The sequence below is a fragment of the Bos taurus genome, chromosome 9, assembly GCF_002263795.3.
Source record: "Bos taurus isolate L1 Dominette 01449 registration number 42190680 breed Hereford chromosome 9, ARS-UCD2.0, whole genome shotgun sequence".
NCBI lineage: Eukaryota > Metazoa > Chordata > Mammalia > Artiodactyla > Bovidae > Bos > Bos taurus.
In genome coordinates this window covers 17086565-17099638 of record NC_037336.1, presented here as the reverse complement: position 1 = coordinate 17099638, position 13074 = coordinate 17086565, and the positions used below count along the sequence as shown (strand labels likewise).

Sequence of the window (13074 nt, the reverse complement as noted above, 5' to 3'; positions counted from 1 at the left end):
GGGGCACTTCTAGACTCAAAGCTGTCATACTGGCCCCAGTGACTATCTAAAGCTTTACTTCTCTTTCTCAGTAGAATACTTCTTCCTGTACCAAGTCTAAACTACAGCCTGTGTCCAGAACCACAGATGCCTCAAGGAAATATAACAGCAATCATCGATAGCTCTAGGCAATACATTTTCTTCCCTGAGATTCTAGTTTGTCTAATTCTTCTTGCCTCCACCACATTTCAGTCTTTCCAGGTGTTACATTCAGAATGTTAACCTATCATGGTATACATTTTGTTCAGTAGCAGAATCCATTTCTCAGTATTTCTGAACTTGGAAGGAATTCAAATTAGTTTCTATAAGACGATAGAAGCTGTAAAATGTAGTCTTCAGAAAGTACTAGTGATTGTGTTTTCAACATTGTGGAGAAAGTCTGTCTACAGTGAAACAGATGAAAAAAGTCAACACAGACAAGAACCAACAGAAAAAGGAGAGTCCTGATTGTGTCTGGTGTGTGGATTGTTCCTAAGGATTGGCTGTGTTCCTTCCTGGTCCAAGGGGGCTGGTGGCTCAATTCTTCTCTCGATTTTTGAGGGCCCAGCTCTCCTTAAAATATGTTCTCTCTTTTGATTTAGTTGCGATTAAATTGGTTTTACATCACTTGTAGAAAGTGACTGAATTAATACTATATTTCATACTATTAAATGTTAACACAAATTATGTTTTTATCATCGTTTTAAGCTTCTATTTTTTAAAGTTTACCCTATGATCTCCTATTTTGCAATAATGATAATAGCTGTGACATCATAATGCTTTCAATATGCTTACCAGACGTAATTTCTCATCCTTTTCTAATATGATGCTTCTAATATTCAGAGTCCTTGGAACTCACATAGCTAAACATGTTTGAAGTGTATGTAAAGCAAGAAGAAATAAGATTTGATATAGATAACACATTTATGGTTATCAGGGGGAAAGGGGTGGAAGGAGGGATATAGTGGGAGATTGGGATTGATATATACACACCACTATATATAAAATAGTTAACTAATAAAGACCTAAAGTATAGCACAGGGAAACTCCTCTCAAAACTTTGTAATGGCCCAGATGGGAAAAGAATCTAAAAAAGCGTGGATATATGTGTATGTGTAACTAATTTGCTTTGCTGTATAGCAGAAACTAACACAACATTGTAAATCAACCATACTCCAAAAAAATTTAAAAATAAAAATAAAATAAAGAAGATCCTCCTCATGGGAGGAGCTCTTCCATGGATAAAAGGCAGAATTTTTAGTCCTTTGAAATCTAGATTCATTTTGTTTACATTCCTGATTTGGGCAAGTTCTTATTAGATTAACTTGCCAAACTGCTGATTTCTAGTTGAAAAGATCTCTTTTAAAGAACTTTTATCTGAATAATTTTCTCTCAAGGAAAACGCCTCTGTTTTTTTAAGTCCTTGACCCACTGGTGGAAAACAAAAAAGACAATTGCATTCAACGGACAGGAGAAAAATAAAAGCAATTCAATTTTTAAGGTTATTTTTCTGATATTTACATTGACATTATTATAAATGTAGAACTTTATTTAACATTTCTTCCAAACAAATTTAAACTTATTGTGTTTTTTATTTAGTGCATATGTGTGTCAGGCTTTGGAAGAAGTGATAAGGATTAGGAGACAGGAAGAAGAATGAAGAAGAGAGAAAAATAGGCACATGAGATGTGGGGCGGGGGTGGGGGGGAGGGGGAATGAATCCTGAAGGTAACTAAATGGGACCAGAAAAGATGTTAAAGTGTTTGGGTTGTGGACTTCAAAATGTGTACTATGTGATCACCTATTAGTGCTACTTAGGAATTGATGATCAGCTGGCTCAATAGAACCATGGTGTACAGTCCTCTACCTGATTTTTATCATCACCATCACCACCCCCAGGAAAAAATATGTAGGTTCCTAACCAATATTTGGAGATTTAAGTAGCCATGAACTTTGATGTCACTTCAGAGGTGGGATGAGCTAAAGCCACAGGCAAGATGGTTAAAAGGGCCATCAGAGCTGAGTTGCCTGGCTGACTTGGTCTAGGCAATCGGCAAAGAGGTGGACCTTGAAATGAAGAGAGACTAGTTCTACCAGCAGCTGTCTGGCACTGGTAGAGTTCCTTAAATTCTCCAAGTTCAGCTTCCTTGGCAGAAAATGAGGATGAAAATGTCAGCTCCTAGTGCCGTTATAAGAATTAAATGAGAGAATGCATGAACCATGTAGTATAAGGTTTAGATGGTACATAGTCCTCAATAAAGTATAAAGCTGTTATTTGTTAAGTACAGGTGAAGAAGTAATAAAATAGCTTGGTTTTTTTTTTTTTTCAAATCTGGAGTGAATCACAGAGTGATGCAATATTTCCTAGTCTGAATATAAGGCAAAAGGCAATTTCTATTGCTTCTTTCCTTAAGCCAGTGGACAGCTTCACTGTTAAATCTCCGATTTCACTTTTTAGGAGAGACTTCATCCTGAACAGAACAGCCCACTGGTGGTGGCAAGTTGTTCCTAAATTTAGTGAATTCACTGGCATTGTTCTTCTATCCAAAGATTTCTTATCATTGCTAAAACCTATTCTTTGTCCAAAAAAAAAAAAGAAGAGAAAAAAAAAAATCAGTTCTCCTTTCCCGCAAGCAACCATGCTTATATAACTTTAAGCTTTGCGTTGGACATTTTCTTATAAGATCTAGCTCTTCAGCCATGTAATACCTGATTGAGAACTAAGTTGGGAACTGGCTCTTCTACTAGTTTGAACTGGGCTAACTTGGAACTAGCAGTAATCTACCTGTTGTGGGTATCTGTTGCAACTAGCAAAGTAGTCGTTACTAGAGACACAGGAATTAGAACATGTCTATCACTCGGTCAGGAAGATTCTCTGGAGAAGGGAATGGCAATCCCCTCCGATATTCTTGCCTGGAGAATTTCATGGATAAATGAGCCTGGCAGGCCACAGTCCATGGGGTCACAAAGAGTCAGACACAACCAAGCAACTACCACACAAACAAGTTATATATACATACTCTGATTTTTGTCTACATTCTTCTTTAAATATATGTATAACTTATACAATATTTATATTCATATGCAAACACATACCAAGGTACTAATTCTCAGGGATTAATTTATGCCAGCCTGGCACTTCTAGAATAAAGCACTCAGTTTATTCTTTGTCTTAAAAATCCCTTACTGAGCACCCAACATATAAGGACCATGACACAAAAACCAAATCAAAATCCCAATGTTGTGTCAATAATATGGAGCCTCAAAAGGTCTGGCTGCAAAAATTGTGTGTATACATCTGTATGTGTGTGTGTGTTCATTTATCAGAACATTTCCATAGTTTCAAGTAAGACATAAGGGAGACTTGTACTTTGATTGCTACCGGTATTCTCCTTAAGGAATAGTTAGTTACTCGATGAAATACAAGAGGAACCTAGAAATGGGTTGTACAAAGCTCCTGGTCTCCTGCTGCCCATTTCCTGAGTGGAAGCAGAAACAACAACAACAGCAACCCCTTCCACCCCCCCACCCCCCAAAATCAAAACCAGGCAAACAAACAAACAAAAAAAAAAACAGTGGCCACAGACAGGAAGCAAGATTTGCAAGAAGTGGTTTGCCAGGTTCCCACGTTTTGTGGTTAGGGACTGCTTGTGGAGTTTTCAAATGGAGCAAAGCAAGGAGAGCTTGAGAATTTCGGCTTCCCCCCTCTGCAAAGCAAAGGTAAATATACAAGTTCTTTGCTCCTGCGCCCTGGAGCTAAAGTCTTTTTCTGGGAAATGCCGGAAGGAGTCTAGGGATGCTGGAAACGCACAGACCCTCGAGCTGGCTGGCTTCCAGCCAAACCAGAGTTGCTGCGCTGCAAGTTCTACCGCGAGTGTGGAGGTGGGGCGGGCTTCTCTTCCCCGCGTTAGCGCTATGCCGCCACTCTGGAGGAAGGAGCCTGGCGTTTCGCAGTAGCATAGGCGAGATCTCTCGGAAGGGCGTTTCTCTGGTCTCTGCGCAGCTCACGTCTGCAGTATCAGGCTGGCTTCGTGTCTGATCACGGACGTCGCCGTGGTTCCAGCATTATCCTCCACCTCCCCAGCTTCTGCCGAAAAGTCACCTGCGTGGAGTTGATGAGGGGAGCACGCTGATTTGCAGTTTTAGTGCCGGGTGGCCAAACAGAAGGTCCATTCCCCCTAACTAACCTTTGCTGCGCTCTTTGTACCCCAACGCGATTCCCTCCTTGGCGCTCCAGCTGTGTCGGCTGCATTTCCCTCAAACTTGAAGAGACGTTGCCCAGAGCGGCTGGGGACTGAGGGGCCGCCAGGGAACCTTCCTCTGCAGGGGCGACCCACGTAAGCGATTTTTAAAGATCCTGGCCTCTGGCATGTTTCACAAACATGCACCCATGTGCAAATATCTATGTATTATATGTTTGTAAGCGCAAAAAACGGGTGGGTGAAATGAGGGAGCCCTGTTATGAAACATAGTCCTGCACTAAACTCTGCCAAAATACCATCTATGTGATGGCTGGGTGTGTTCACTCAATTCTTAACCAAACAGGGAAAAAAACAAACTCCGCCCAGTGCTGGCAGATTGCATTCAGGGTCCGGGACTCGCGAAATTGCGAAAGCGTGGCTGGAGAAAGCCACAGGTCCCCCACTTCGCCAAAGCCAAGCCCGAGGAAGAGCAATTAAGTTGCAAAAGGAAAGACTGCTTGCAAGCCTCTAACATTCCTCTTTGACTTCTTTCTCCTCCTTGAATCCCTTCAAGCAGTTCTCTCTAAACTTAGCCCGCTCCCCTAATACGTATCCATACTCCCGCCCCCAATTCCCCGCCTCATCACACACACACACACACACACACACACACACACACACACACACACACACTTTTGCTCCATCCTGACCAACGCCCCCACCTAGTGGTTTAGGCTTGCCTGCTTCTCTTTCTTTTGCTGCGGTTTCTAAGCGTTGCAGTTTGCAAAATATTTAACTCGGTAGGGGCCGGACATGGGTGGATGGGATGGAAGGATGGGCAAGACCCCTTGCAATGCGGTGCAAATGAAGCTTAAATTTACCCGAGCAGTGCTGGGTGCTAGAGAGCAGGAGAAAGGAAAGAGAAGGTTGTGCCTTTATGCCCAGCTTGGCTGCTGCAGCCTAGGCTGCAGCCAGAGGATGACTTTGGAGAGTTTCCACCTAAAGAAGTATCCTCGCTCTCAATACATGCATGTGTTCCATTTTCCGCATAACAACGCTACATGAAAGTATGTTAATAACACTATTTATGTTATTACTGCCTGTCTGCCTCTTCTAGAATGTAAACTGTTTGAAAACTGGGTCTGGGTCTGCCCCACTGGCCTTTATACCCCAGATGTCTAGAAGAATTCCCAGCACAGAACAGGGACTCGATTTTTTTTTTTTTTTTTGCCTTCTGGTTGTTTTCTTAGAGACGCGTGAATCAACGGAACTTACTGTTGTATCACCTTGGTCAAAAAAAAAAAAAAAAGTTCTTTCAAAGGATCTCAGTGACTCTACTAAGCCGAACGGATGGGCCAGATAATGTTCGGCTCCAAATTGAAGAATTCTCTTTAAAATACGCTAAAATTTATCCCGAGAAGTTCAATGATAAGATCACTTTTATTGAATGCACTCTAACTGCCAAACACGGAGCTAGGCGCTTGGAACTCGCAATAGCTCACGAGAACTCAGCTCCCACGGCTGAAAATACGGTGGCCCTTTCCTGGTGCTTTTCTTTGAATGTTCTCGGACTTGTACTTCTACTCTACCTGGGTTTCTGTGAGGGCTGGAGGAGGAACAGTATACCAAGCACCTGCTCCGGGGTCATGGGATCTAGGTACTAGTAGTTCTTGGCGCCACACGTGGCTGATACTCCGATGTATTTGTTGAAATTCAAGGAGACGCAGGGATAGTGCTGGTGGTCTTGGTCCCAGAGCCTGCTTTTTTCTTTTTTTCTTTTTCCCTCGCTCGAATTCTGATGACCTCCTTTCGAGGCACTGCAAACTGTTTTCCAGAGGCACCCAACAGCCGCGCGGCTGGAGTGGGGAGGTTGAGTGGTCTGTTTAATTTCACAGTATGCTTCTGTTTGTGATACTTTTACATTTTTGAAGTTTTTTTTTTTTTTTTCCCTTCCTTCCCGCCTTTCTGCTTTCCTGTTGACTCACAGTTGAAGGGGTGGGGTTACCCTGAAAGCACAGATTCCTACAATCAGATATGAAAAATTAGTTTGCATTGTACCGAGGGTTTCTGACCTGAATCCCGAAGTATAAAATGCAGGATGGGCCATTTCCTTCTAAGGCGATATTACTGGCGCCTCCTTCTAACTTGGGTGTGGCCCGCGAGGATGGATAAAATTCCCGAGCGGAGAGGTCAGAGCCTGGGGTTGGCTCTACCTGCTCTAGGCCGGCCCTGGTGGGGTCGGGGGGGTTGCTGCGGTAGGTGGGAGTCTCATAAGGGATCTGATTAGAGCCTAGTAAGGCGGTGCGCGTGCCCGCGGCTGAGGGTGCGGGTCTAACCCGAGGGGCCGGCAGCAAGTTGGGAAGAAGAGAGAGGCAAGCACAGGGTGCCCTCACCCCCATTCCAGCCAGAACTGCGGTGTCAGGGTGGTGGTTCGGATTGGGAGAGGGGCCAGGGGGTGGAAAGTGGAGAAGAAGGCGGTAGGACCCGGCGGGAGCTTCCTTGGCGGGGAGGGAACCGGGCGGAGGATAGGAGCGAGGGAGAGAGAAAAAGGGAAGGTGATGGGGCGCGGGCGTCGGCACTCGCCGAGCTGCACGAGTTGCGCGGCTTTGGCGGACCGGACCTGGACTCTATAAAAGGAGCCTATCCGCTCCGCCACTCACAAGCTCCTCCTGGACTGGCGTCCGCGCGTCCCTCGATCTCCCCCCAGACACCTGCCCCTTCCCCGTGAGCCCTGGGCTCCAGGCTCCCCAGACCCGTGCGCCCGGCTGCCAGGCTCCGCGCGGTGCCCGGGGGACCGAGGTGGCGCGCCAGTCGCGCGGTTCGAGCAGCCACAGCCCGAGCCCCCGAGTCCCTCCTCTGGCGACACCCCGTCTCCGCGGGGCAGCTCGCAGGAGCGGCCAGCGCGTGAAAAAAGAAGGGAGGGCAGAGCTCCGGCGCGAGGCGCGGCTCCGCGCGGTGCCCAGATTTCACTCCACCCAGCTCGGGCAGCTGCGGCCGCCGCAGGAAACTGCCCCAGCCTGGGGAGGAGGGCGGGAATGCAAGACCCGGACTCCTCGCTGGCCTGCAAGCTCTGGTCTCGACAGCCAGCAAACTCCTGCGGGTCGAGTCTGCAGAATCTGGAGCGCCCGGGTTAGGAGACGCTCAGCCCCGAACAGTTGGGGTAAGAGATCCCACCTTGCCAATGTTCCCTCCCCAAACCAAACCAAGCTTTCCACTTTCTAGACGCCCGGGTGGGAGCCGGAGGGGAGTGTGGCTCTTTGGACCAGTCCTTGGCAGCCCGAGGCTGAGACGGGGCTTAGCCGGGAGCGGCCGGAGACGCGGCGGCAGCGCTGCGCGCACTGGAGGTGCGGGGAATGGGCCAGCCAGCCAACCTCGCCCTCGACCTCTCGCTTGATCTGAGAACCTGGGTGGAGGCGTAATTAAGGAACCCTCCACGGAAAGGACAATCTCCCGGGGTGGACGAGACTGCAGTCTCCTCCGCGGTCCTCTCATCCTCATCTTCGTGCGCTCCATGCCCCAGAGCTGCGCTCCGGGGCCACGGGCGAGGAGAGACATGGAGGCAGTGGCCGCTCAGTGTCCCCAGCCACCGTCCGCGAGTTCCCAGACTGGGCTTTCTCAAGCCAACCTTTCGGCTGGTCCCTCCCACAACTGCAGCGCCGCCGAGGAGTACATTTACCAGGACTTCATCGCCCTGCCCTGGAAAGTAGTCGTGGTCCTGCTGCTGGCGCTCTTCACCTTGGCCACCACGCTCTCCAACGCCTTTGTGATTGCCACTGTGTACCGGACGCGGAAGCTGCATACCCCGGCCAACTACCTGATCGCCTCCTTGGCGGTCACCGACCTGCTCGTGTCCATCCTGGTGATGCCCATCAGCACCATGTACACGGTCACGGGCCGCTGGACGCTGGGCCAGGTGGTCTGTGACTTATGGCTGTCGTCGGACATCACCTGTTGCACAGCCTCCATCCTGCACCTCTGTGTCATTGCCCTGGACCGCTACTGGGCCATCACGGATGCCGTGGAGTACTCGGCGAAAAGGACTCCTAAGAGGGCCGCGGTCATGATCGCGCTGGTGTGGGTCTTCTCCATCTGCATCTCCCTGCCGCCCTTTTTCTGGCGGCAGGCCAAAGCTGAGGCGATGTCTAACTGCGTGGTGAACACCGACCACGTCCTGTACACCGTCTACTCCACGGTGGGCGCTTTCTACTTCCCCACCCTGCTCCTCATCGCCCTCTATGGCCGCATCTACGTGGAAGCCCGCTCCCGGATTTTGAAACAGACGCCCAACAGAACCGGCAAGCGTCTGACCCGAGCCCAGCTGATTACCGACTCCCCCGGGTCCACGTCTTCGGTCACCTCGATTAACTCGCGGGCTCCGGAGGTACCCAGCGAATCCGGGTCTCCTGTGTACGTGAACCAAGTCAAAGTGCGCGTCTCCGACGCCCTGCTGGAGAAGAAGAAACTCATGGCCGCTAGGGAGCGCAAAGCCACCAAGACCCTGGGGATCATTTTGGGCGCGTTCATCGTGTGTTGGCTGCCCTTCTTCATCATCTCCCTGGCCATCCCGATCTGCACATCCTGCTGGTTCCACCAGGCCATTTTTGATTTCTTCACGTGGCTGGGCTATCTCAACTCCCTCATCAACCCTATCATCTACACCATGTCCAACGAGGACTTCAAACAAGCTTTCCATAAACTGATAGGCTTCAAGTGCACGAACTGACTTGTTAATTACAATGGGGTCGCCTAAGCGCCCTTCAGGGGACCATGCTGTGTCTGGTTCCACAGGTAGGTCGACTCTTCTTTCACTGTTACTGGGTCTGAACGAGGCTGTCTCTTTTGAGCAAGGCCTGTGGATCCTGAGAAAACCAGGACAGCCCTAAGAGAGCTCTAAAGGAGAATTGTTCAAACTAAGGACAGAGCTGCCTGGCTGAGGAAAAGGCTCACTTCCTCCCTGCAAACCCGTTTCAGCACTGACCCTTCAGCAGCACATTGCAAGGGGGCTGCAACTTTTAGAAAACCAACAATGGAAAAGGGAGCCCTGCACTGCTTTGATACCATGGATGAGGCCCTCTAGAATTAGAGGTACTTGTAGTTCTTGTCTGGAGCCTGTCTGAGACAGAGCTACATACAGCCTGACAGTACTTGAACTAGACACCAACACCCTGTCTTTTGGGGAGAACTCTGTGTTACAGCTTCCTTTAACAGTTACTTTGGCATCCCACAATCTTCATTCAGTTTTTGTTTATTTAAACTTGGTTGGAGAAACTTGCGGATTCCGGTGTGACTTGGATAGCACAGAGAAACCTTGAAGAGTTAACAGCAAAATTCTGATGTTAAGATCTCTATTTTTATTATAAATGAAACTATATGGGATGGGTGGGTGAAAATGGGAGATGGGGAGTATTAAATGGAAAACCAACACCTATGGATTGTTTGTTTTCTGCAGATTTATAATTTTTTAATTTGTATGTAGTGATTGTCAAACCACACGAACAACTCAGACAAAATGTTATGTGTGCTAGTGCCAAAGTCTTCAGATTGCTTTCTTTTTCCTCCTAATTTCATGTACTTGTCATTTTACACATTTAAATCCCCAGAAATGGGGGATATAATGGGTGACTCAGCGCAAGCTGCTGCTATATTTCTTATTAATGCCACTGATGAAACTGATGAGTATGATATAATTTGCAAGGTAAGTATTTTTAATCCCAATCGAGTGAGCCATGGAATTGAGTGAGATGAGATAGGAATAGTTCTTATACAATTAAGGAATGGGTGGCAACAGGAGGATGTATATTTTGACTTGTAAAAAAATCTTAAATGCATGAGACTTTTTTCTGCTAGTCATTTGCACTCTCCTTCCCATCTGTAATTCCTTTGTGTGCTAACATGAAAAGTAACCAAGAGAACTAGCTCCTTTCTCCAAAAGTCTTCAAAATAGTAAAACTCCTAAAACCTATGTTAAAGATAAAAACCTGTTTCTTTTCCCTTGCTATTGAAGTCTGAGTAGGAACAAAATTATTAGAAAGACAAGTAAGGGTTTTCAAAAAGCTTAGAGAAGCTAAAATTGAACCTGGTTCCTTGTGACTCATGGAACCAACCCTCAGACTTCCCGGGAACCCAGAAACTAACAAGCTTTTGAATCTTGGAAATTTGTCATTGACCTGATACTTCTATGGATATAATATCAATAGTGCTTTAAATTTATCTCTGTTTCAAATTTCAAAAATACTTAGTTGTTATCTCAAATTCACTCTGAGGACTCCCTAGTACAGGGCAAGTTACACACTAAAAGATGAAAAATGCATGCTCTAAATAAATGGAGTAGCCCCAAAGGACTACCTGCATGGAAAATGAACGTCTCTGTGGAACATTCATTATGCCAAAGAAGATTCACACTTTGTTCTTTAGAGAGCTTTCTGCAGTTGATACCTTTTGTCTGCAGAAGCAAGTTGTCTTTGTAAAATGGATTCACTCCCTGCTTGAAGCTTCCCAGTCCAGACTGTCAGACAATAGATGTATTGAGCTGAAGTACACTGCTTCCCTGCTGTGCAGACCTTTACTCTGGCATAAAGACTCTTGAAAATATCCTATTCAAAGGTTTACATGTAAACTAAGTACAAAAGAAAATTTTGATCAACACTGACACCTGTCACTGGAATAAGAGAAAATTGTAGGCATTAGATAATCGTATATTTTTGCTGTATCCCCAACGTCTCTTGTTTGTTTTGTGTGACATTTCTCCTATGGAGAGATCTAGCTTACTACCGAGAGAGGACTGTGCATAGAGCACATAATTTATTTTTATGTACTGTTGGTCTTTTGGTTAGGCATTTTCTTGGGCCTAAGAAGCAATTAAGCCAACTTCTAGGAGCCTGAGAGAGCAAAATTAATTGAAACCAATAGCCACTTACAAATGATTTCTTTATAGGGCATCTGCAATGATTTTGTCCTCATATTAACAAAATGTGGTCAATTTAGTCAAACGGGTTGTTTTCCATTTATAGATGACCTACCTAAATTTTTGCTTGACTCCTTTGCTGAATCAACTGGATTGGGGGCATACTGTATGAAGTAGAAGCTTGCAAACCCTTGTAGTTATAAGAAATCTAGACTCCTCATCCAGCATTGCACATGGTTATGCAAAGTGTATTATTCATCCCAGGGGTATGTAGTTAAGACTGTTAAGCTTCTTTTCAGTTACTGCTGCCTATAGCATAGATTGTTTCATAAACTAAACATACGACTTTTTGCAGAACCTTATATGGGAGATGGAAATATTTAACTTACATAGAAATGAAAATATATTTTCATTGGCTGTGGTAGCAAATAACATTTTCCATATTGTTGAATTGCACAAATTTTCACAAAAATATATGAATGTATACTCATCCCTAAATGCCAATATTGTCTTGTGTTTCTAGGAATTTTAGAGTTTCCTTTTAAAAAATGGACACTGTACCTATGAATGAATGGTTATTGACTTCAAGAAATTTCCTACAGAACAATATAGGAAACACTGAGTGGACTATAATTTACTCAAGCAGCAAAAGCTCAGATTATGTGCATTTGATGGAGTTACTGTGACTGCAAATTGCCGTTTCCACCTTTCAAAAATGTGTAATTGAAAATGAAATTTAGGAAAATAATGAAATAAAAGTCCTTTTGTGTTCTACAATGCATTGGGGAGTAATTCTATAATTATGGAAAGATTGCTTCATTGGATTCTGGGTTGCATTTAGGAGCTTGAGCCTTCAAGAGAGACTAATTGATGACTAATGATACTGTGGTGGACTGGCAAGTATGGCCACAATATGTGGGATTTAGTGTATACCTGTAGGAAGAATTTAAAAGGAATTAGACACAGTCTGCAAAGAGTTTAGTCAATTCTGTGATCCCAGGAATTTTCCAAATCAGCATTCTTAGAAGGAATGTTTAGACTTCAGGCTAGAGAATGAGATTCCAAGGCAGTACATGGTACTTCAAATACAGAAAACAGAAAAGGAGAAGCTGAATTAGAAGCAGGCTTGGGGCGGGGGCAGGCAGAGACCTAAGAGGAGGAGACCAAGCATCAGAGTGCTGCTAAGTCACTTCAGTCGTGTCCGACTCTGTGCAACCCCACAGACGGCAGCCCACCAGGCTCCCCCATCCCTGGGATTCTCCAGGCAAGAACACTGGAGTGGGTTGCCATTTCCTCCTCCAATGCATGAAAGTGAAAAGTCAAAGTGAAGTCGCTCAGTCGAGTCCGACTCAGCAACCCCATGGACTGCAGCCTACCAGGCTCCTCCATCCATGGGATTTTCCAGGCAAGAGTACTGGAGTGGGGTGCCATTGCCTTACAGGTAGAAAATAAAGCTTTTGGAATCAGAAAGCTCCAGGTTCGAGTTGCAAATAGAGCATGTTATTGCTGTGTGGTTCTCCTCAAATGCAGCCTACTTGCGATTTGTTGCAAAGGCTTGAAGCCTATACACATAGAGCATTTATCAAGATCCCTGACACTTTTTATCGCTCAGCAGATGGTACTTCCTCTCCAGCAGTTATTTTGTCATTGCCCTTTTTGTGGATGCAGGACACCTGCAGCAGAGAAAAACTTGAAGGCTTTTTGAGAGAGGTTGGACTGAAGAAAATCAAGCTAGCCCAAATGGAAGAAACATGGCTAAACTAGAAGCAACTGAGGCTTGAAACTTTTCACGCTTATGCTCTGGGCTGGCAACGCGCAGCCAAGAGGCCAAAAGAGAGCAGGAGAGATGGTTTGTGGTGGCTCTCCTGGCCAAGAGGAAATTGCAAAATATTTCATTTCCTGTAGCATCCTCTCATTGATTTTTAAACCCTCTTTCCTCTTTCTTGTCTAGAGATTTCCAATTGTTTTCTA

At 45.7% G+C, this 13074-nt stretch overlaps 1 protein-coding gene across 1 annotated transcript; it reads left to right on the top strand.

Annotated features, from left to right (window-relative positions):
* The first annotated feature begins 7708 nt into the window (after positions 1 to 7708).
* Positions 7709 to 11884, top strand: HTR1B (5-hydroxytryptamine receptor 1B). Its single transcript, XM_024996920.2, has one exon. It carries the CDS (start codon positions 7711 to 7713, stop codon positions 8920 to 8922), a length of 1212 nt encoding a protein of 403 aa, XP_024852688.1. The 5' UTR covers positions 7709 to 7710; the 3' UTR covers positions 8923 to 11884.
* Positions 11885 to 13074: the final 1190 nt, after the last annotated feature.

Coding starts and splice junctions, on each gene's coding strand:
- HTR1B (XM_024996920.2), top strand. CDS start 7,711: ATGCCCCAGAGCTGCGCTCCGGGGCCACGGGCGAGGAGAGACATGGAG.